The 23,925-nt window shown below is 40.4% G+C and overlaps 1 protein-coding gene across 1 annotated transcript in view; it reads left to right on the top strand.

Annotated features, from left to right (window-relative positions):
- Window positions 1-23,885, top strand: part of LOC144686633 (mitogen-activated protein kinase kinase kinase 20-like) — a 131,123-nt gene extending 107,238 nt beyond the window's left edge. Inside the window, exons 17-20 of the mRNA XM_078552087.1 lie at window positions 2,624-2,740; window positions 8,492-8,566; window positions 13,200-13,344; window positions 18,178-23,885. Of these exons, the coding sequence (XP_078408213.1) occupies window positions 2,624-2,740; window positions 8,492-8,566; window positions 13,200-13,344; window positions 18,178-19,034 (1,194 nt within the window). The 3' untranslated portion in view covers window positions 19,035-23,885. The remainder of the gene's footprint in view (window positions 1-2,623; window positions 2,741-8,491; window positions 8,567-13,199; window positions 13,345-18,177) is intronic.
- The last annotated feature ends 40 nt before the right edge of the window (window positions 23,886-23,925 follow it).

Here is a 23,925-nt window from a genome sequence, read left to right as displayed (position 1 = left end):
TTTTTGCAAATTAGACTGATGTAAATCAATGCAGAAAATCGTATCATGCACTGGAAGATGAAAAGAAGAGAATAAAAGACGGATTCATGAAAGGCATTACTTGTGTGGCATAAAATCCAGTGTATTGTTGCAATTTTGGGAGTGTAGTTAGCCGGGAAACATTGTTTGCACTAAAAAATTGCAAGCATGGTTTACATGCCACCAAAAAACGTACACAAATATGTGATTTATGTATCAAATTTTATAGTTAGTGAAGTGTGTGCATTTTGATATAATGAGTTTTAAACGGTTGACTGAGAGAAATGGATGCACAAAAATATTCTCTTTTGAGTTGGCGTACCTTTCATATAATTGTTTTTAAATTTTTTTCCGTGTAAAATCTACTCCACTTCAGCTTGCTCCTGTGGGGAATGTCTATTCCCACCAAGGATGAAAGTCGTCAGACACATTTAAACAACTTTTCTGGGGAGGGGGAGGAGAATCAAGAGTTCCACTTACACAATGCGCACACTGCTGCCAACAGTGAACAAACAGAAATCATCTGGGCTAACAAAGAGCTTGTCACCTTGTCATGCCTCTCTTACAAATAATGCAATTCCTCTGTACATCATGAATAAGCATTGAAAAGGAAAGATTTGTGCCCCTTCTGTCCACAAATGCATTTGTAACTTAAGCATGCAAACACAGTGAAAATATCTCCGTGTGGGCTCATGTTGTGAATGTCTCAAGGCACATGGATGAAAATTAATTCTGGCTTATTTCTAACAAAAACATTAGAACGCCATCTTAGATTTGTAGGAAAGAGCAACTTTTTTTATTTCATGTTTGTGCAAGAAAATAAATGAATTTGCATAGTTTTTAACAAAACTAATATTATAGATATGGAGAAGATTTTCCCAGTTGCTGTTGTTAAATAGCTGTAATGGTTTATACTCGTCATTGAAATAATTGCGAAAGATACAAATCATGGAATCTTATAGCACAGAGTGAAGCCCTTTTTCCAGTCGTGTTTGTGTCAGCTCTCTGAAATAATACATATTACTGGCTAGTTACATAACCATTTGTAAGGAAACTAAAGTGTGTATGAAAAACCTGTTAGTGTATCATCTTAATGAGTAACTGCTATGGTGCTCAACCTTAGAAATCAGGAAGAGTCAAGTTTTGATCCCTGGCCTGAGCAGATTTGCTGCTCAGAGTGGCATCAGGGTCTCACATATGCCCTTAGTGCCTGCTGATTTCTGGAGGAAAGAAAATTAGCCAGGCTTTCCACTCCTGATCATTTCCACTGTTCCCTACTGGAAGATGTGTATCTGTGACCATTAGGATTGAACCAGGATACAACACCCTCACAGCCAAATAACCCACCAAGATTCAGTATCTGGGTTCATTCGTGAAAAACAGTAATTTGGTGAGATTGTAGTAGAAGATTAATGGCATCAGTAAAGCCAAATCTCAGCACTAGCCACTACAGTCTGCAGAGAAAGGAAAACATTTTAAGTAAATGTACCAGCTACTACAATCAAGCCAAATATTGAAATATGTTTTTGAATGACACTGAAATGTATTTATTTCAATTTTGTAACATCTAGAAAAAGGCCGATTTCTGCAATAGATTTAACTGATGGCTGTTTCTGAAACACTGTTTCTCTTTTCTTGCTTCTATGGGGATAACAAATCACCAATCTATTAAAAAGTACAGCAATAACTGTTGAGCTGCTCTACTGTTCAGATAGAATGTATAACGATATTGTTAACATTGACGGGTTTAGGTACTAAACAGTTTCTTCACATATTTGAAGAAGATGTAATGCTTGTTTGACAATTTAATATGAGGAATATGTTTGCAATTATTAGAATGTTTATTAATGATAAACATTTTGTTTAGACAATGTAACAACTCAATTTATATATCACTCTGTAAAGAGCTAATCCCTGGAGTCGTCGTCTTTTTAATCATGACATACTTGCCTGTCTATAGCAGCCTCTAGGTTGTGCTGTTGAATCACCTTTCCCTTGGTGAATAACATTTTGTCGATTTCCATTGGTACAAAATTAATTACAGTAAATTAAAAAATTTTGAATAATTTTAAGTATTGCTCCTTATGCATCCTTAACCATATTTTTAAAAATTAATTTGAAATTTAGGGTATTGTGAAATTATATTTGCCCATGCCTATAGGTAAGAGACATGTAATAACTAATGCATGCACTTCTGTGCAGCCATTGCACCACATTTTTATTGACAAGATAAAATTCCTAACTAAATTTCTGTTTGTAAAATATAGCAACATAAATTTGGTTGGATCAAAAAGAACTTTGAAATCTAGAAATATTTGGGAGGTTAACTTAATGGTAAGCAAAAATAATTGTTTGAGTTTGGAAATGTTTGCACATTCAAATATGACAAGTGATGTTTTTGAATTGAATGCCAGGCTAACTCCCTCTGACCAAGATCTGTTACCTGGCTTCAGTTCTAATGTTGCTTGTCATCAGGCTTTTTAAAGAAAATACAGTTGGCATTTATATATGTCAAAATCTGACAGTAAAATAGATGTAAAGCTTCTCTTTGATAGGATGACATACTCATGTATACCCTGTTACAACTTGTTTCTGTTCTTGTCAGGATTCTAAATGGAAAATGTACGTGGAAGTGGATGGTGACGATGTTGCATTGACCTACATCAAGGATGTAACTTTCAATGCTAATCGGCAAGGTACAGATGTAATTAAAATAACCAAGGTAAGTGTACATGTTTTTGTAAATTCATTTAATGTTGAACATTTAAGCAAATGTGTTTTAACATTTTTGTGCATTAAGATGGGTGTCATGTTGTCAACAAAGTAGAGTTGCGTTTGCAAGAATTAGAGTTTCCTGCAATGTATTTCAACCCATATTCTCCGTATTATAATGTGTACAGCTTGATGGTAGAATTGTAACTTTTTACTGGAGAAAAAAATTGAAATAATATATGGTTTGCATTATTCCTTTTTGTTATGTCAGCTCCCAGGTGTTAGTGTTATCAGAGCAATGATTCATCTGCTTAACTGTGCTGCACAAAATATTATTTTACATTATCATGCATCTAATTGTCTCAGTGGGTAGCAATTCAGTCTCTGAGTCGGAGAAGTGTGGGTGAAAGCCCCATTCCAGCACATAATCTGAGACCTCCTATGCCTGTTCCAGGGAATGTAGAAGATCCCATGGATTTATACGAAGGAGCGCAGGCAAGCACCCCTGGGGCCCTGGTCAACATTTAGCCCTCAATAAGCACCACAAAGAACAGATAAAATCTATCTAATTTATTTGTCTTAACTGCCTACAAAACAACAGTGACCTGGGGATAATTAATTGGCAGTGAAGTATCTTGAGATGTAAATCGAGACTTTCTTACTGTAATATTGCTGCATTATTCTGCTTGTGCATCATGGTGGAAATTGCATAGAATTACAACATTGGCCCTACGTGTTTATGTTGGTAATTATCTCCATGACAGCGGCAGTCTTAATTTCATGTTACTGTCTTGTTTCCATATCCCTTTATATCACTTTCCTTCAACTAACTATTTAACTGATTCTTAACATTTGACATGGGGCTAGATTTTACAGGCTGTCCTGGACACTGTCCCCTGGCTAAAAGGGTGGGAGCAAGACTGCGATGCCTGCAGATGCCCTGCAGCAATTTAACACTGGGAGCAGCGTTAAGTGCTTGAAGGCGAGTCGTCCGCCCCTATTTCTGGAGGAAGTCCCTTGTTAAACAGCTGCCAGCCAATCAGATTGGCCGGCAGCTCTATGGTCCCACCACCGCTATCAGGAGCTTTGGTAGCTGCTGGGACTACAGGCAGTCCCACTGCACTGAAAAGCCCAGGTAAGTCCAGGGTCGCAGCAGTGGGGGGGGTTGGGAAGGGTGGTGGTGGGGTGCGGGCGGGTAGGGGGCCAGGTTGAAGAGGCCATGGGGGAGGATTCAAGGGGTGGGGGATGACCTTTGGAGGTGGGGTGGGCCCAAGGAGCCTGAAAAAGAGGTTCCACACCCCCTTGCCTGACTAAAGCTAGCGGGTTTCCCACATGATGTGGGCCAACCCTGCTATGGGTAAAATAGCGGCAGCGGCGGGACAAGGCCCTTGTGTCTTCCCCACCCATGCAAAATTTCAGGCAGGTTGGGGGTGGGCGGATACGTGATGGAAGGCCACCTGCTGGATTTTAAATTCGCTCCCACCATCAAGCCCACAGGCAGGGAAGTGTAAAATCCCGCACACGGTTTTTAATTCAATCATTAACTCTGCATTCCACAAACACTTACATTTACTCTATAAATTTCTGATTCCTACACTTTACTCTCTTCTGCTCTCCCTCCTAAATACCTTATATTTAACCCTATATACAAAGACAACTATCCTTGATATTTCAACTGTGGAAAATGGTATATTTTGATCAACAGTGTCTCATCCTATCATAATTTTAAACATTTCGGGAAAATCGGGATCACTGAGATATGCAAGTGTTGTAATCTGAGAAATGATTCCACTATTGAAATTACATTTGGTGTGAACACATTGGCTCATTGTTGTTATTACTGGGTAAAATTGATGCAACTTCTTGGGCCGGATTTTTTGCCGAGTCTGGCCGACTCTGGAGACCTTTAAAAATGGAAGGCGGGACCTGGAATCAGAAGTCCCTCCGCCATTTCCAGCAGATCCCATTTTTGTTGATGGAGGAAGGGGGAGTGGTGTAAATCACGCAGGTGGGAAACCAAAACTTAGCAGGGCTATTTGAAAATGATGCTGAGTTCAAACAGACCTCATTTTCACTGTTTCTTAATCTGCAATGTGGGAGTTGCAAATTTATGGAGCAGACTTAAATGATCTTGAAAGGCAGGTAAGGTCTGATCAAGCATCATGATCTGTTTTTTTTAATTTACACCCCTTTAAACACAAAAAATTAAAGGCTGAAGCTATCAGTTAGAGTTTAAAAAAAAATACCAGCTGCTGGGCTGCTTTGATTGACGGCATCTGGTGTAGGTTTAAAAAAAAATTACCCTATGTTCCTGCAATTTCAATAGCGTTCCATTTCCCAAGGGCTGTCATGACAACTGAGGGTCATTATGAATGCTTGGCTGAGTTTCAAAAGCTACAAAAGCACTTATCTCATTGGGGGGCTGAGTTCACATTTTGATTGACATTTTAGAGGCTATTAAAGGACTAGATGTATTTGATGTGGTTATTAAATAGAAATTTAGGTGTAAGCAGGATGCCCGACAGGCCAGATGAGAAGGATGCCTGGCATGTGTGGGTGCTGAGTGGTGCCATGAATAGAATGAGGACACGGTCCACAGGGCAGATGAAGGTGTGTGTGAAAGTGAATGGTGGTGATGTCCCTTGAGCTAAGAGTGAGTGAGATCCCTTGAATGTGTGATGGGTGTGTATGTGTGATGAGAAGAGTGACTTACCCTGGCAGTATGGAGGAGATCATTCAATACAACAGAAAAGTTCAGCATTGTCATCATGGGTCACACACCGATTTCCCCACTCGATATCGGACTTTCCTGATTTCTGGGACAATTCCACCCGTTGTCTTGGGGTTGAGGGAAATGGTGGAAGGTGTCATCAGAGTACAAATGGACAATAATCCTATACCTGTTGATGATGTCACTGAGGGACAGCTATAAGAGATGACTAAGGATAGGTCACTGGGAGACTCGGTAGGTGACTACAGTGATGGGAAAGGAAGTCATTGCTGGAGATAGACAGCTATCTAGCAGCTTGGAGTGAAATCAAATGAATGCTGTTCCATGGAGCTGGACAACAAACAAGAGATGATGGTGCCAAGGTGGTCTGGTTAACCACATTGGACATTACAGATAGGTTGAAGAGGACAAGGAAGAACAATGCACTGCATTCTTAATCACAGAGGATATCATTCATGACTGACCAGGGTAAAACTAAAACTTCATTAAAGAGATTTCAACAAGGAGGGTTGAGAAGTGCTGAGGCTGACTAACTTTGAAAGGGAAGGGAGTTCCAAGGTGTGGTGATTGTTACAGATTATGGAAAGACCAAGGGTAGAGAAGATAATGATAATGATTGTATTTTCTTGATACTAGTCATCAGCTATCCACTTTCCGAAGGAAGCTTGAGGTACATACACTGGAGATTTTCTGTCTTCAGCATGAAAATGGAAAATCACACATGATAGCTTCAGACCATGTGGGTACGAGTTCACATTGAACCCATGGGAATGTTAATTAGCCTGTCTGGTGTGGATGTAACTGTCATAAAACTATCCAAGATTCTCATACAGTATTCAGATCCACACAGGATCAGAGGAGCTGGAATTTGAGGAACAGTTTGGTTGCAAATAATTCCATCCAGTCTGGAAATGAAGAAACGCAAGACCGAGAAAATTCAGTTTAATTTCTTTTTAAAAATTAGGCCATGATCTGAAGTTTGTTTTTAAAACAATTTCTGTCAGGTTTTGATCACTTACCTACTGAAAAAGTTCATTCTTTGCTTGGCAGCCAATTTGTCTCCAGTATCTTGCTTAAGTGGCCATTGTCTACACCTTGACTGTGAATGGCAGTAAGCTATTCAATTGTGGGGGGTGGGATGGGGCCTGGTGGGGCATCATAGTCAAGTGGATTCTGTCCTCAGCCAATATCCACATATGTACTTGCTAACAGTAGTTTCTAGATAATGATCAAGACCAGAGGCCCTGGGCTGAATTTTACTGGATGCTGTGATCCCCACGCAGATTCCCCACCTCCCCACCCCACCAACCGTTAAAAAGTCACCCGGGGAAGAACGGCTGTCCTGCGGCTACTTAATGTCCAAAAGGCCTCGGGGACATGAAGTCCTGGCTCAGAGAGCTGCTGGCCAGCCAGAGGTTGGCAGCTCCCTATGTACTTGTAGCACCAGTGGGAGTAGTTCCTGGTACAGTACTCAGGCAATGGAGAGGCGAGCTGCGATGGATCAGAAGTGATTGAGGATTGGCGCGGGGAGCTGGTGGGCCTGGGGTTTGAGAGGTCATGGTGAGGGCAACCTGGGGATTACACCTTGGGGGAGTCCTCCAATGGGCTCAGGCGGCCAGTTAAGGAGAGACACCACCCCCCGCCATCCCACCACCAGTCAGCCAGCTAAATGCCAGTGGCGGTGGGATGGGCCCTTAAGTGGACATACTTTGCCCATTTAAGGACTGGACAGGCTGTCTGGTGCCAACCCCATCACTGCTATAATTGTGGTGGGAGCAGGGACAGGTAGGTAGGAGCCTACCAGATTTAATGTGCACCTTGACCAAACACCCCCTCCCCCAACCCCACTGGCCTTCAAACCTGCCAGCAGAGAGGTGTTAAACCTCCTATCTAAATTTCCCCTCCCTAACTCATGGGTGCTGAGGTCAGTTGCAGAATCCTATAGTAACAGTTCTGATGAAAGGTCATGACCTGAAATGTTAACTCTCTCTCGCCACAGAAGCTGCCAGCCCTGCTGAGTATTTCTAGCGTTTTCTGTTTTTATTTCAGATTTCTAGCATCTGCAGTATTTTGCTTTTGCAGAGTCCTTCTGCTAGCTCAGATAGTGAACTCAGCTGAGACTTTCGTGGCCCATACAGCTCAGTTACTTATTGAGAGAAAAAAAATTGAGTATTTATCTTAAAGTTTAGTAACATTTCACAGGCAACGTTTTAAGGAGTCATCCATTTCAAAGTGAGTTGAGAAATGTTTTCAATCAATAGGTTGACTTTGGAATTCTCCATTGCAGAGAGCTGTGGCTCAGTTGTTGAATATAATCAAGTCAGAGATCGGCAGATTTTTGGATGCTTAGGAATTCAATGTGTGTTGATGTAATTGATGGAAGCTTGCCTGTAGTCGTTTTGACTGGTGGAGCAGGCTCGATGAGCCAAATGTTCGACTATTTCTTATTTGCTTTTGTTAAGTTTCGTTAATGTTGCCTCCATGCTTAGTGCATCACAAATTATCTAAAAATGAAGCTGAATTTAACATAAGATATATTTATGCCATGAAACATTCAGCATAATATATTATTTTGTGTTGAAAATAAATTTTTTTCCCCAAAATACTATATTTTTAAGGTTAAATAGAGCCACACAAGAAGCATTCACTTGATTTCTGCGCACATTTCTGACAGTGTTATTACTTGTTCTTAAAATATAAAAGTAATGTTGCAAATGTTCTAGGAAACTTGAATTATGTACAGATGCTAAGTCAAACAATGATTTTTGTTTTAGCGGTTACTGTTCAGAAATGGACATCATACCCCGCATGGCCCATTTTACCACTCACTGCATTGAAAACCTGTGCAAACATTAAGCCATCATATTCAGGCAAACAGGTGGAAGAAGTAGACGTCATTTTAATGCAATAAATAGTCCAGAACTTTCCACTTCTTAAAACGTGCAAATCTTATATTTAATGAGATTTCATGGCTTAAAATAGTTCACATGTTTAAAATTCTGGTCTTGCTTAAACATTCTATTTTCACAGCCTCCCTATCTAATGGAGAAGTGGATTATGGGAATTAGTGAGAACCAGATTGTCGAATGTATTGTTACTTACGAGGTGAGTCTTGAAAACAAGCAATTGTTTTATTTTTAAGTGCTTATAAGATCCACATATACTGCATGTGAAGTTTTAGATTGAAACATGGTGCTTTGAGAGTAGTTTGAGAAGCCTGAAGAGATTAATTTTGATGTGGCTTTGGCAACCTTCAAATAATTTCATTCTCCCTGCCACCATCCTTTAAAATGACTCCTGGGCCATTCCAGCCCTCCTACCTATCCCATGTTATTAGTTTTCTGCAGCCAAAGTGGCTGACAAACCAATTTCAAGCATTTACCAGTGCAGTTCTGAAACTAACTGCTGGGAGGTGCATGTAACTAGTTCAAGTTGAACTCTCCAATTTTCTTTCCCTCCCATAGGCAAGCCCTCACTTTTATATCAAGTAGACACAAAAAAAAAGAGATATAAAGCAGGGCCATATTAGAGTGAAAGTAACAGTAACTAAAATGTACAGTTTATTTAATCATAAAACCAAATTTGCCTCCATCTGAATAACGTGCAATGCGCTACACTTTAGTTCTAATCCCACAATAATCCTGTGCCATTATTCATACAAATTCAGGTCCTCACCATTTGTTGCAGTCAGATTTCAGCAGTGTCTTATTCCCTTTCTCTGATTCAAATCTGATAGATTTTAAATTATGAATGGTCTTTGGGTCAGATTAGATAGAGTTTTACTCTGGATCTCTTCTTCTTCCTCCTGAGTTCTCTGCCCAAAGGCAGGTCCTTGGCTATTATTCGCTGAACCTTAGCAAAGTACCGTGAATTTTTACTGCAGGTGGAGCAAGGAGGCCTTACAGGCCCAACTCTGCCGGAATGGGGATCGAATCCCATGCTGTGGGCATTAATCTGATCCACATGCTGATCGTCTAGCTAATTGGCATCCCCAATATTCATCTAACCCATGCTATATCTGACCTGCAATATTGATACAGGATTCCTGCAATGAAATGTGTTCCAGTCCCCAATACTATTATCCCTCATGAACACCAGAATTACTCAGTACGTTATGCAGCATCAGCTCTAAGGTTGCTACCTCCACACCAGAGCTTTTAAATGTCCTCCCTTTTCCATCCATGGATTCCTGTGCACCACGGTAGACAGAACCTTCAACCTGGTCTGTCCTATTTCCCATGCTTATGTCCTAATCACTTCCCTGCCTTAGTTGTAAATGTACTCACCTAGTACCCAACCAATCTCCACAATAAATATATCATCTTTCACTATCTACAATATGATGTTTTCATCGAACATACTTCCCTACCCTCAACTCTGCATTCTGGAGAAACCATTCCTTCCTGTGACAAAAGCAAAACACTGCAGATGCTGAAAATCTGAAATAAAAATAGAAAATGCTGGAAAAACTCAGCAAGCCTGACAGCATCTGTGGAGAGAGAAACAGAGTTAACGTTTTGAGTCTGTATGACTCTTCCTGTGACACCCTGCTTCATTCTTCTAATACCCCTACCACCCTATCTCCTTCCATGACACCTTCCAATGCAAGCTGCCAATTAACTCCTCCTGCACGAGTGTTTAGAGCTCCATACAGTATTATGGACAAGCCATCAATTTCTAATTGTGCCCTCGAACTTAATATACTGTATTTTGCCTACAAGAGGGAGACTAAATGCACTTTGGGAGGCCATTTTGCTGAACACCTCCATTTAACCCATACAAGAACAGCAGCCGGGGTGGGGGGATGTGCTGGGGGCAGCGGGGGGATGTGAGTCAGGGGCGTACTCTCAAATTGACCGATCAGCTAATTTAGCAACTTTTTTTCATTTATGGGATGTGGGCGTTGCTGGCTGGGCCAGCATTTATCGCCCATCCTTAACTGCCCTTGAGAAGGTGATGGTGAGCTGCCTTCTTGAACCGCTGCAGATCATTAGGTGTAGGTATACCCACAGTGCTGTTAGGGAGGCAGTTTCAGGATTTTAACCCAGTGACAATGAAGGAATGGCAATATATTTCCAAGTCAGGATGGTGAGTGGCTTGGAGGGGAACTTCCAAGTGGTGATATTCCCATCTATCTGCTGCCCTTGTCCACGACAGTAGTGGTCGTGGGTTTGGAAGGTGCTGCCTTAGGTACTTTGGCGAGTTTCTGCAGAGCATCTTGTAGATGGTACACACTGCTGCCAGTGTTCGCCGGTGGTGAAGAGAATGAATGTTTGTGGATGTGGTGCCAATCAAGCTGACCGCTTTGTCCTAGCTGGTGTCTAGCTTCTTGAGTGTTGTTGGAACTACACTCATCCGGGAAAATGGAAAGTATTCCATCATGCTCCTGACTTTTGCCTTATAGATGGAGGACAGGCTTTGGGGAGTCAGGAGGTGGGTTACTCAGTACAGGATTCCTAGACTCTGGCCTGCTTTTGTAGCCACAGTACTTATATGACTAGTCCAGTTCAGTTTCTGGTCAATGGTAATCCCCAGGGTGTTGATTGTTGGGGATTCAGCGATGGTAATGCCATTGAATGCCACGGGTGATGGTTAGGACACTACCCTGAGGAACCCCTGCAGTGATGTCCTGGAACTGAGATGACTGACCTCCAGAAACCTCAACCATCTTCCTTTGTGCTAGCGGAGAGTTTTCCTCCTGATTCCCATTGACTCCAGTTTTGCTAAGGCTCCTTGATGCCACATTCGGTCAAATGTGACCTTGATGTTAAGGGTAGTCACTCTCACCTCACCTCTGGAGTTCAGCTCTTTTGTTCAGGTTTGAACTAATGCTGCAATGAGGTCAGAAGCTGAACTAACTCTGACAACTGCTGTACTAAGTGTTAGTGCCGCAGTGATGTAATATTCACCTCTTTCTTTTACTGTTCATAATATTTGATTCATATACGGGATGTGGGCTTTGCTGGCTGGGCCAGCATTTATTGCCCATCCCTAGTTGCCCTTGAAAAGGTGGTGGTGAGCTGCCTTCTTGAATTGCTGCAGTCCATGTGGTGTAGGTACATCCACAGTGCTGTTAGGAAGGAAGTTCCAGGATTTTGACCCAGCGACAGTGAAGGAACGGCAATATATTTCCAAGTCAGGGTGGTGAATGACTTGGAGGGGAACTTCCAGGTGGTGGTGTTCCCATCTATCTGCTGTCCTTGTCCTCCTAGATGGTAGTGGTCGTGGGTTTAGAAGGTGCTGTCGAAGGAGCCTTGGTGAATTCCTATGTCTTATTGAACCCCCAGCTGATCTCAATCCCATATATTTCCACCTCTGCAGCTTTGATAACCTCAACACATCCGCTGAAACCCTCAGATATGCCTTTGTCATCTTCAGATTTGGCTATTCCAATGTCTTTCTGGTTGGCCTCCTATCCAGCACAACTCCATCAACTTCAGATCATCCAAAATTCTGGTGCCCAGGCACTACTCACCTATCATTCCTTTGCTTACTAACTTCCATTGGTTCCCAGTTCCCCTCTGATTTTCATGTTGAAATCAATCCTCATGGCCTCATTCCTCCCCATCTCTGTATCCTCCTCCACCACTGCAAACCACAACCACCAACCCCCAAATTCTCCATTCTTCTGATTCTGGCCTTTTATACATTCTCCCTCCTTTCCCCCACCATTGGGAGCCATACCTCCAGATATTGAGGCCCCACACGAAACACTCCTGCCTCTTCAATGCCCTCTTCTCCTTTAAGACACTTGTAAAGCTCATCTCTCTGACTTCTTAATATCTCCTCCTTTGGTTCAGCTCTTATCTATCTGAACATGCCACTGTTAACAAAATTCTATGCTAAAACTACCATAAAAATGCAAGTAGTTATTGGGCTGGCATTTTAGATAGCTAGGCTCGTGTTACCTAGACTTATTTTGTGGGTGCTCCACTTTACAGGGGAAGGAGAGAGGGTCTTCTGGGCAGTTACTTTTCTTTTTCAAGTCATATTTCTCATTTCTTGTGATATTATATGAAAAACTTGTGGTTTGTTTTCTTCTTGTTTTTTGCCCAGTTCTGCAAGGAAATAAATTTGCAAAAATCAACAATGAGGTCTCAAAATCCTGGATTAACATTGGCTAGGTCATGATGTCATCAGAAGTTCCTTGAATACTTGATTTCAAATAACTTTTGGTAGGGTCACTTTGCCTTCTGGATATACAAATCTAATTTGAGCCTGGTGAATCTAAAGGAAGGACATAATCACTTAGCAGAAGAAATTAATGTTCCCTGATGGCGCAGAGGGTCAGTGCATCATGTATGTAATCCTGTACTGAGCCAACAATCAGGAAGATCTTAAATTTGATTCCTAAATTTCACCTCGGTAGTTTATTTCAGCCAAGTTACTGCATTTGGCAAATGCACATATGCAAATACTGGACAAAGATAGGATCAGGCTGGAATGTGATTTCCCCTCCTCCCTTCCTCTCCCTCCCACCTCACCATAGTTGGATAACCAGTCCAGTTTCAATTTCTAGGCTTATGCATGAAGACGATCTCCTTGGACAAGGTGTTAGAGGATAACTGGCACCAGTGGGAACTGTACTTCAGTATGAGGCATTTTCTTCAGGGGAGAGGAGGAAATGCTTCCTGTTGGGCTTAAACTCCTAGAAAAGGTGTCAAAGTAAATTTTTAAAATAATAGTCAGAGTGCCAAAAATGTCTCTAAAAGGCTTTCTATTGAAAATTATTCGACAGAATGATGTCAAAGCTCCAAAAACAACCAAGCACCACCACACTGTTACACTAAATACTTTGAATACTGAAGTGAAAGAGGTGGTGCTAGTCATCCAAACCATGTCAACAAACACAGAAATCAAGTTTCAGAGCAAGTGCCAGTCAAGTAAGTCCTTTATTGAAACCATTAAACTGTACTTTTTATAATTGGAGGAAATCTAACAATATTATATGCAATTCTTTTTGCTGATTCTAATCCAGATCAAATTGCAAGAGTTTTTTTAGATATATAAAGGGTAAGAGAGAGGCAAAAGCGGACATTGGGCCGCTGGAAAATGATGCTGGAGAAGTAGTAGTGGGGAACAAAGAAATGGCGGAGGAACTGAATAGGTACTTTGCGTCAGTCTTCACGGTGGAAGACACGTGTAACATCCCCAAAGTTCAAGAGAGTCGGGGGGCAGAGGTGAGTATGGTGGCCATTACCAAGGAGAAGGTGCTAGGAAAACTGAAAGGTCTGAAAGTGGATAAATCACCTGGACCAGATGGATTACACCCCAGAGTTCTGAAGGAGATAGCTGAAGAGATAGTGGAGGCGTTAGTGGTGATCCTTCAGGAATCACTGGAGTCAGGGAAGATCCCAGAGGACTGGAAAATCGCTAATGTAACCCCCCTGTTTAAGAAGGGAGTGAGGTAAAAGACAGGAAATTACAGGCCGATTAGCCTGACCTCGGTCGTTGGTAAGATTTTAGAGTTCATTATTAAGGATGAGATTTCAGAATACTTGGAAGTGCATGGTAAAATGGGGCAAAGTCAGCATGGTTTCATCAAGGGGGGGGGGTCATGCCTGACAAATCTGTTAGAATTCTTTGAGGAGGTAACGAGTAGGTTAGACAAAGGATGTTATCTACTTGGACTTCCAGAAGGCCTTTGACAAGGTGCCGCACAGGAGGCTGCTCAGTAAGATAAGAGCCCATGGTGTTAGAGGCAAGGTACTAGCATGGATAGAAGATTGGCTGTCTGGCAGGAGGCAGAGAGTGGGGATAAGGGGGTCCTTCTCAGGATGGCGGCCGGTGACTAGTAGAGTTCCGCAGGGGTCAGTGTTGGGACCACAACTTTTCACTTTATACATTAATGATCTAGATGAAGGAACTGAGGGCATTCTGGCTAAGTTTGCAGATGATACAAAGATAGGTGGAGGGACAGGTAGTATTGAGGAGGCAGGGAGGCTGCAGAAGGATTTGGACAGGTTAGGAGAATGGGCAAAGAAGTGGCAGATGGAATACAACGTGGGGAAGTGTGAGGTCATGCACTTTGGTAGGAAGAATAGAGGCATAGACTATTTTCTAAATAGAGAGAGAATTCAGAAGGACTGCAAAGGGACTTGGGATTCTCTTAAGGTTAACTTGCAGGTTGAGTCGGTAGTTAGGAAGGCAAATGCAATGTTGGCATTTATTTCAAGAGGACTAGAATATAAAAGCAGGGATGTGCTGCTGAGGCTTTATAAGGCTCTGGTCAGACCACATTTAGAATATTGTGAGCAATTTTTGTCCCCGTATCTCAGGAAGGATGTGCTGGCCCTGGAGAGGGTCCAGAGGAGGTTGACGAGAATGATCCCAGGAATGAAAGGCTTAACATATGAGGAACGTTTGAGGACTCTGGGTCTATACTCGATGGAGTTTAGAAGGATGAGGGGGTATCTGATTGAAACTTACAGAATACTGAAAGGCCTGGATAGAGTGAACGTGGGGAAGATGTTTCCATTAGTAGGAGAGACTAGGACCCGAGGGCACAGCCTCAGAGTAAAGGGAAGACCTTTTAGAACAGAGATGAGGAGAAACTACTTTAGCCAGAGAGTGGTGAATCTATGGAATTCATTGCCACAGAGGGCTGTGGAGGCCAGGTCATTGGGTATATTTAAGACCGAGATAGATAGGTTCTTGATTGGTAAGGGGATCAAAGGTTACGGGGAGAAGGCGGGAGAATGGGGTTGAGAAACTTATCAGCCATGATTGAATGGCGGAGCAGACTCGATGGGCCGAATGGCCTAATTTCTGCTCCTACGTCTTATGGTCTTATAAATTAAACAATGCTGGAAAGTGTTCCTGCATGAAAGCCAGGGATGCATTGAGTTATGATGCTCCCATAGTTGATGCTGGCACTCGTGCTAGGAATTTCCTCAAGAATTCTTCTGATTCTTCTCCATGACGCTCAAAACCCTGTAAAGTTGTAATGAATTTCTGCCAATCTGCTGAAGTTGCATAAGAACGTAAGATATAGAAGCAGGAGCACTGTAGCAACATGCCAAGCTTCCTTCAGTAGAACCTTCCAAACCCAAAACTTCTGCCATCTAGAAGGACAATGACAGTAAATACATGGGAACACCACCGCCTGCAAGTTCCCCTCCAAGCCACACACCACCCTGTGGATGTACTTACACCAGATGGACTGCATTTGTTCAAGAAGGAGGCTCACCACCTTCTCAAAGGCAATTAGCAATGGGTGATAAATGCTGACCTTTCCAGTAAAGTTCATGTCCAATGGATTAATTTTTTAAAAACCTAGTGAACCTTCTCTGAACTGTCTCCAATGCAAGTATACCCTTCCTTAAATAAGCAAAAGTTGTGTTGAATGATTGTCCAAATCCCTGAGAAAATTCCCTGAGCCACTCTCTTGTTTTTCATGAGGAATTGTTGTTTAGTTGAGGCACTGCTGTTGATTCCCATGAGATCTATATCTCAACAAAGAGCCAATGCGCTCAAGAGGAGCAAAAATTAATTTATCATGTATATAATTTATATATGCTCATAAAAATTACCTCACATGTTAAATATAATTAAGTTAGTACTATCAGCAGCACAGAACAAAGCTTTGTTCTTTGCACAGGTAAATTGATGACCTGCCAGTAAAATCTCCACCAAGAGCCATATAGACTAGCAAGGTCCCAGATTTGATTGCCAGACCGTGAGCTTGCTGATTCCTGTCAAAGTAGTGGGACCCTTCCAAGGGCTGTAAAATCTTTGAGTTTCAGGGATTGGTTGGGGACATGGGGATGGTAGCAGTAAGAATGACCAGGATTCCTGCTCCTGATCACAGACCCTCCCAAAATCTTGTCTGCAATCACTATCATGGGTCATGCATAAATACTGGCTGTTTGAGAAAGTTACTGGAGTGCCACCACAGGCTTTGGAATTGTACCCCAGGCTGTGCCTTCAGGAAAGGAGGGCTCCTCAATGGCATGGCATTGTGTAGGCTTAGTTGGTAAATTGACAAGACTAGTAAAATATACAGTCCTTTAAGGTTTCACATTGAATCCTAGTTTGAGGATACTAATTGACCTCAACGTGTAACAGCTATCCAATGACTTTGCATAATCTTGTGCATGTGTGTGGATGGAAAGTGAAACTACAATTGGGCTCAATTGTGCCAGTTCCATTCTCTGCCATAAAGAATAGTCACTGGGGTAAGGCTGCTACTACCAATGGAACGGCATCTCAGCCTTGGTTGTCAACTTCACGATAGAAAGGATAAAGAAAATGAGGTAATTGATTTTGAAAAGTGCATAAAGTTTGTGTGTATATAAAAGCTGTTGTAGCTGATTGTTTCTGGCACAGCCTGAACAGAAGAAGTTGGACTAATGGTGATCGCAGTAATTCACAAATATCAATGCATGTTGGCATCTAAACTGGTGCCAACTGCCATTTGAATTTTGAAATAAAGAAAACCCGTTAAAGGATGAGCTTTTATTGTGAATAATTTAAAATAGTTATTGTTTTATCACAATTTTTTAACTTCCATTTGCCACTATGCACTATGTGACAGTAGTGCAGCTATCCTATCTTCAATTCTTTATGCAGCATCCTAGTTATTATGTCAGTTACAGAAGTTTTTATATTCACATGAAATTACTCCGTTTTTTTTCTCATGAAGAATCATTCCTGGAGATTAGACTTCAGTGCACATTATAGGTTTATGATCATATTAAGTAAGGTGTTGTGAAAATTATTTGCCAGCTCATTATAATGTTGACATATTATGGCAGAAATCAAAACAACATTACCAAAGTGACAAATGTCTTTAACGTAATGCCATCTCTACAGAATTTATATGAATTTTCTTAGACCTAGCCTGTTAATGCTCTTACGACGGTATGATTTTTGTACAAATCAGTTTTTTTATTCTTGTGTTTAGTGATGGAAAATTATTGTTTCAGGATGTTTAGTATATTTTATACAGTTGTCCAAAATTTAGAATTTTTTTTTTAAACTTGATAAAAAAGGAGAGAAGAAATTGGCAGAAGTAACCATGGTTTAATCTTTGTTTCAAAAAAAAAACAAAGTGGCAATTTATATAATACAAATATACTGTTCAAAACAGATTCTCCTGAGCAGTGATATTTTAATGAAGTAATGTTAAACATGCTTATAAGCAATATTTTTTAGTTCATCCATTGATCATTTGTTCCAGGTTACTATGATCAGGAGTTTTTGAATGAGCAGATGACAATGACAACGATAGGGATTAAAAGGATAAGAAATGACTAAATAGCCAAATACATGTTTAGTAGTTTCTTGATCATCTTACCAAGACTTTTAGAAGGCAAATTTGCTTTTCTGAACAAGTAAGCTTGAAAAACTAGGGAAATTATTATAAATGCAAATGTTTTCCTTTGCAAAGATGTTATCTTCAAAATTATTGATGTCTCATGCTGAATTAAGAGTCATAGAAGTCTACAGCACAGAAGAAGACTCTTCGGCCCACCGAGTCTGCACCAGGCAAACAAATACCTAACTATTATAACCCCATTTTCCAGCACTAGGCCCTTGTGTGCCATGGCACCGCAAGTGCACATCCAAATATTTCTTAAATGTTATGAGAGTTCCTGCCTCTACCACCCTTTCAGGCAGTGAGTTCCAGATTCCCACCACCCTCTGGGTGAAAAAATTCTTCCTCACATCCCCTTAACAATTAACAATACCTTTTGTATGTTTTTGTATTCCAGATATTCGTCAACAGTGGTTGAATGCTTTGAAGTTGCGCAAAATATCTACAAGCGACTCTCCACAGTATTCTACGATTTTACCTCCTAACCATAGCACTTCCAGTTCCATGACACTACCTCAGTTTTTAACATTATTTGCTAATCAAGATACTTATGCTGCAGTTGTAAGACGAGTGCAGAGCCCTAGCAGATATCACATCACTACTGCTACGGCTCAATCCAGACGAAGCTCCAGCCCATTACCTACAACACCAGGGTTAAGCAGCCGCCTTTCTACTGTACATCTGAGTTCTGAGGGAAGCAGCTTATCAAGCACAACCTCAAACAGCTTTTTGGAAAGAGACCTTATTACCAGTAGACAAAGCAGTGGCTATCAGAGTAATGATTCCAATGATGTCTTGTTTAATAAAACAACCCGTTCTGAGGGATTAAGCCACATTAGGAGAAAAGGAGTTAACCCAATATCCATGCGTGGTAGTAGAATTGGGGACAAGGAGAAGGACTATGGCAGGGAGCGAAGCAAAAGCACACCTCTCAGACGTTACTCTGGGTGTCAGTCATCGGAAAAGAGATTTACCCAGTCCAACCGGTCTCACCATGCTAAGTCATGGGGCCTTGACAGAAACCCACAAAAACAATTTCAGCAACATTTAGATACAGCTAATAGTGCAGTATCAGAGGCGTCAGCTGCTAGTGCTTTCAGTACAGAAGACATAGTTGAGGAGAGGCAAAGCAAACAGAATGGGGGAGATTGGATTAAAGTTGAACGGCACAGAAAATCTCAGAAAAATGACTCTCTTAAGGTATCTAGAGGTAGAGGAAGAGGACGAGGAGCAGGACGTGGCCGACTATTCTGATAAAGCATCACAAGATCATTTCTGTTTGAGTTAACTGAAAATGCCATTTCTATTTGCACATCTTTTTAATCTGTAATACTTCGAGCAGATGGATATAACCTGCTAAAGGAGAGCACAACAGATTAGAATTGGGAGTGTTTGAAAGAATATAAGCCTTTCACTGAGCCAGTTTATATTATTTTGTCTAAACTCAGTGTTAAGCAAATGGAATCAGGGTAAATTTGTAGGACACTGTACCCCACATAACTTTATCTCTATGCTGGCACAAGTCTCAATGGATAACTGCAATTCTCTGGTAATTTACCAATATGAGTATTTTGGAGAAAGTGTGTGAAGGGGCAATCTGTGTGTAGGGTAAAGTGTGTGCGCCTCACAAGTGATGGTGGGTATACGTGAGTTGAATGTTGTGCAGTGAGAGGGATGGGTATGGGACACTCCCATACACATGAATACACACACTGCTTTGACAGTGTATGATTATAAACATGAACATCTCAACCTTGACTGCTCTTCTTTCCCCTTCCATGGATTAAATCAACATATGGGGAATCACAAACCATAGAATTGAAGGCAAATTATTTGAAACTCATGGAATTGAAGTCAAATTATTGACTTGGTTAGAAAATTGCCTGAGTGGTATGAGACAGAGAGTAGGGAAAATGGGCAGGATGTGACCAGTGGTATCCTGCAAGGATCTGTATTGGGATCTCAATTATTCACCATTTTATAAATGACACAGATGATGGTATAGAAAGCCACATACCCAAGTTTGCTGATGATGCGAAGATGGTGGGTATTTTAGATGGAAGCATAAAATTACAGAAACATTGAATGGGCAAAACTCTGGGCAAATTGATTTCTATGTAAGCAAATATGAAGTGTTCCTAAAAAGGACAGAGTGATTAAAAAAAAACAGCTGCTCCAAAGAGACTTGTGGGTCCATGTGCAAAGATCATTGAAATGTCATGAACAGATACAGAAAATAATGAAAAAAGGTTGATGGAATGCAGGCCTTTATAGCTAGGGGACTAGAATACAAGTGTGTAGAAGTTACACTTCAGCCAAACAAAGACCTGGTTAGACCACACCTGGAATATGGTGAGCAGCTCTAGGCATCACATCTTAGGAAGGATCTTTGGACATTGGAGAGAACCAATGGAGGTTTACCAGAATGATATCTGGACTTCAAGGATCAAATTATGGGGAGAGATTACACAAACCGGGCTTGTATTCCCTGGAATTTGGAATGTTAAAGGGCAATTTGATTGAAGTTTTCAGGATTAAGGGGAACAGAGAGGGTAGATAAAGAAAAACTGTTCCCACTGGTTGTGGAGTCTAGGACTAGGAGGCATAGTCTAAAAATTATAGCCTGAGGTAGAATTTCAAGAGTGAAATTAGGAATCACTTCTTCATGTAAAAGGATGGTAGAAATTTGGAACTTTCTTCAGCAAACAGTTGATGCTAGATCAATTATTGATTTTAAATCTGAGATTGATAGATTTTTATTAACCAAAGGTATTAAGGGATATGGAGCAGAGGCAGGTATATGGAGTTAGGTCACAGGTCAACCATGATCTTATTGAATGGAAGAACAAGCTCAAGGGACTAAATGGCCTACTCCTGTTCATATATCTTATTTATCATGTTTGAAAGTTTGATCCCATTTGATTTTTTAAATCTGTTTGATGATGTACTTTTGGTTGCTAGATTTTCTGTAGCATTCAGAGGGTCCATATCTTATGGACACAAGATTCTGTTTATATACTAAATGCAGTGCATGCTGATTCCTTTGATTTTTTAAAATCATGATTTGGCAATAAACTTCAGGCCAAATAATGATGATTTATTTGACACATAAACTTATTTAATTTAGATCCTGGATATTCTTAGAAATGTGCGTTACACATTAGACCCCCAAGAAGTTAAGATGAATAAATATATCCTTAGCTCTAAACCAGGCCCCTGACCTGTAGCAGCCTTCAGGACAGGCAGAGGACTCCTAGTCCCATGACCTAACTGAAAACTATCAAGGAGCCATTAACCTACATTCTCACAATCAAGACAAGAACTAAATTATGTTGGAAAATGTGGTTGCCAATCTACATCCTAATCCTTGATTTGCTGCAACTCTAAGGGGGTTTCTACCTTATGGATTCAGTGCAACAAATTAGAGGACATATGCTCTAATTGCTCCTCAGAAGACTTTTATAAGCACCTCTGCTTTCAGTGATATTTTTTAGATCTCTCCATCCTGCATTTGCCTTTCCCTCTTTGCGTCTCCTTATATATCTTCATTCTCTTGTTTCTCTTGGAAACTGTTTTTGAGCAGTTAATTACCTGTTTGTGGTAGCATTTATTAAGAACTAGTTGAAAGTGAGGAAATAATACTGAAGGATACAGATATGAAATTGAGGTAGTGTTGCACACGAGCAGTTTTACAACTCTTCCAATCTTCTGCAGATTGTAGGAAATAGACGACAAGCCAGCGGGATGCCTACAAATCAGAAATACTGATTTTCAATTAAATATCGTTTGGATATAGCTCAAAGGTTACACAATTGTTGCTTTTACCATTGATACTCATTGGGTTATCCACTGTTTTTCAGGTGGAATTTCAAATTTTTGTTGTGAAAGAAATTGAAATGTTTATGTGCTTGATGCCACAGCATAATCCTGTGTTTAATGTCCATCACATAAGACATTAGTTTAAATTGAGATCTTGGCTGCTTCTGCAGATGGATGTAAGTGACCACAAGGTGTTATACAGGGAAGACCAGGGAGACCCATGTGTTCTGGCCAGCATTTGTCCCTCAACTAATGCCACTAAAAAGGCTAACTGGTCACTTAGCCCATTTGGTGCCTGTGGAACCATGCCGTAAACAAGTTGACTGCCATATTTGCCTACATAACAACAATAACAGCACAACAAAAGTAATTTATTGGCTGCAAAACACTTTGGGAGGTTTTGAAAACATGAAAGGCACTATATAAATGCAAGTTCTTTTTCAATCTTTCCTTCTTAAAATACCGTAAATAGGTGGCCCAGTGATAGATGTTGTATTTTCACCTATGCCCTTGAATCTACCAACATTAGCCAGATGAATCTTGAAAGCTCTGATTGGGCTGCTATTTGTTAAATGTTCCATCTCTGTGTGAAGGAAAGGAAGAACTGACATTATGTAATTTACATCTCTTGGATCATGCCACTACTATTCAAATGGATTGGCATTGATGGCAATTGTGTATTAAGGCCTGGCCTATTCCATGCTTCCCTACAAAGAGTAGGAGATATCTCAGTTACAGTAATTAGCAGGCATTTCCTGTACTGCTGAGTATGTGTTTTTGAATAAATTCTCAACACTAGTGCTTTGGCACAACATGCAGAAATGTACAAGAGAGATAAGGATAATTCCTATAGGCTCTGCAGCTGTTGGAAATATATCTATATATTGATCCATAAAGGTCAAAGTTTTAAAAGGTTAATTTAGTTTAATAAGCAATAATATGCATACACTTTTATTTGAATTTCACTTCAGTTAAAGTGGTTTCCACAGGCTTAATTTAACTCTTAAGGGATATAACTGTTGCTGCTTTAGCCAACAAGCTGGTAGAACTCTTTTTCCTAGAATTCGACCTCAAATAGCATCATGGAATCTTTACGATTTCATTGAAAAATGGAAACTCTGACAACACAGTATCCCTACAGCAGTGGTATTTGCCTTGTAGGGACTCTATGCAGAAGTTCAATTTACATTTTACTCTACTAATGACACTAAATAATGATACGAAATACTACTTATTTAACCTGATGTCAAATCTACATAGGTCTGATTGTGAAAATGCCGTGGTATATAAAAATAGTTAACAAAATGATCAGATAGGTGTAGGCATTGTGTAGATGTCCTTTTATTGGATCAACTCAGAACTCCATGCATTTGCACTGGTTGCACAGTCCTAACTGATTTTTTAGACCTGTCAGCTTACACTATATAGTCAAGTTCTGGAATGGGGCTTTTACACACAATCTACTGACTCAGAGGCGAGTACTACCACTCAACCAAACTGACATGGAAAAGATAATTAGATGCCATATCATAGGTTTGTTTAGAATGCGGTGGCATTCTATGGTGACAGTGTTAATGTGATAGAGAACTGAGTTTTGATAGAGCAAATGGTTTTCTTTATAGCACTGATGAAAGTCTTTCTGCATTTCACTGGATATTAATTGCCTCCATTATTAATGAATTACCCCAACCCTAATTTGATTATTTTATAATATAAAAATAATACAATAGGGGTTCTTTTGTCCCTCCATGTGGCAACATTTCTACAACAGCTGGAAGTTTTAGCTTCTAACAAATTCTATGTTCTAGTTTGTTTTCTGAAGTTTTCAGTTTGTTTCTTTACTTTATTTGTCTTTATGACATTTCTTATAAATGTGAACTGTATTTATTATAGTTAGTTCTTGCCTCCTTTGTTCTTTTTATAATTTATGTTCTTTACTTATTCCATTACAAACAGCACTGGAGACCAGCCCTTCAAATAAATGAAAGGACCACAAATTTCGATTGTGTTAGCACTAACACTAAAAGACTTGTCCTAAATTTAAACCAATACATAGTTAATATCAATATCAGACTCAGCTAATGTTTGCATTCTTACCAGCATCAGACACTGAAATAATAATATAAGAATTGTCACAATACATTTAAATCATACCTATGAACAATAGTAATCCCCAATAAATTACTGAATTACAACATACTGTAAATTAGCAGTGATTACAGCACAGTAATCCCTCAGTTGAAAAGCCTACATAACTGACATGATAACCCCATTGATTTCCGCCCCCCCTAACACCCAAAAAAGATTCCCACAAACTCCACAGTGT

This window comes from Cetorhinus maximus, chromosome 11 (assembly GCF_964194155.1).
Source record: "Cetorhinus maximus chromosome 11, sCetMax3.hap1.1, whole genome shotgun sequence".
In the NCBI taxonomy this organism is placed as follows: Eukaryota; Metazoa; Chordata; class Chondrichthyes; order Lamniformes; family Cetorhinidae; genus Cetorhinus; species Cetorhinus maximus.
Note: the sequence above shows the minus strand (reverse complement) of the source record. Positions and strands in the feature narration are given on the sequence as shown.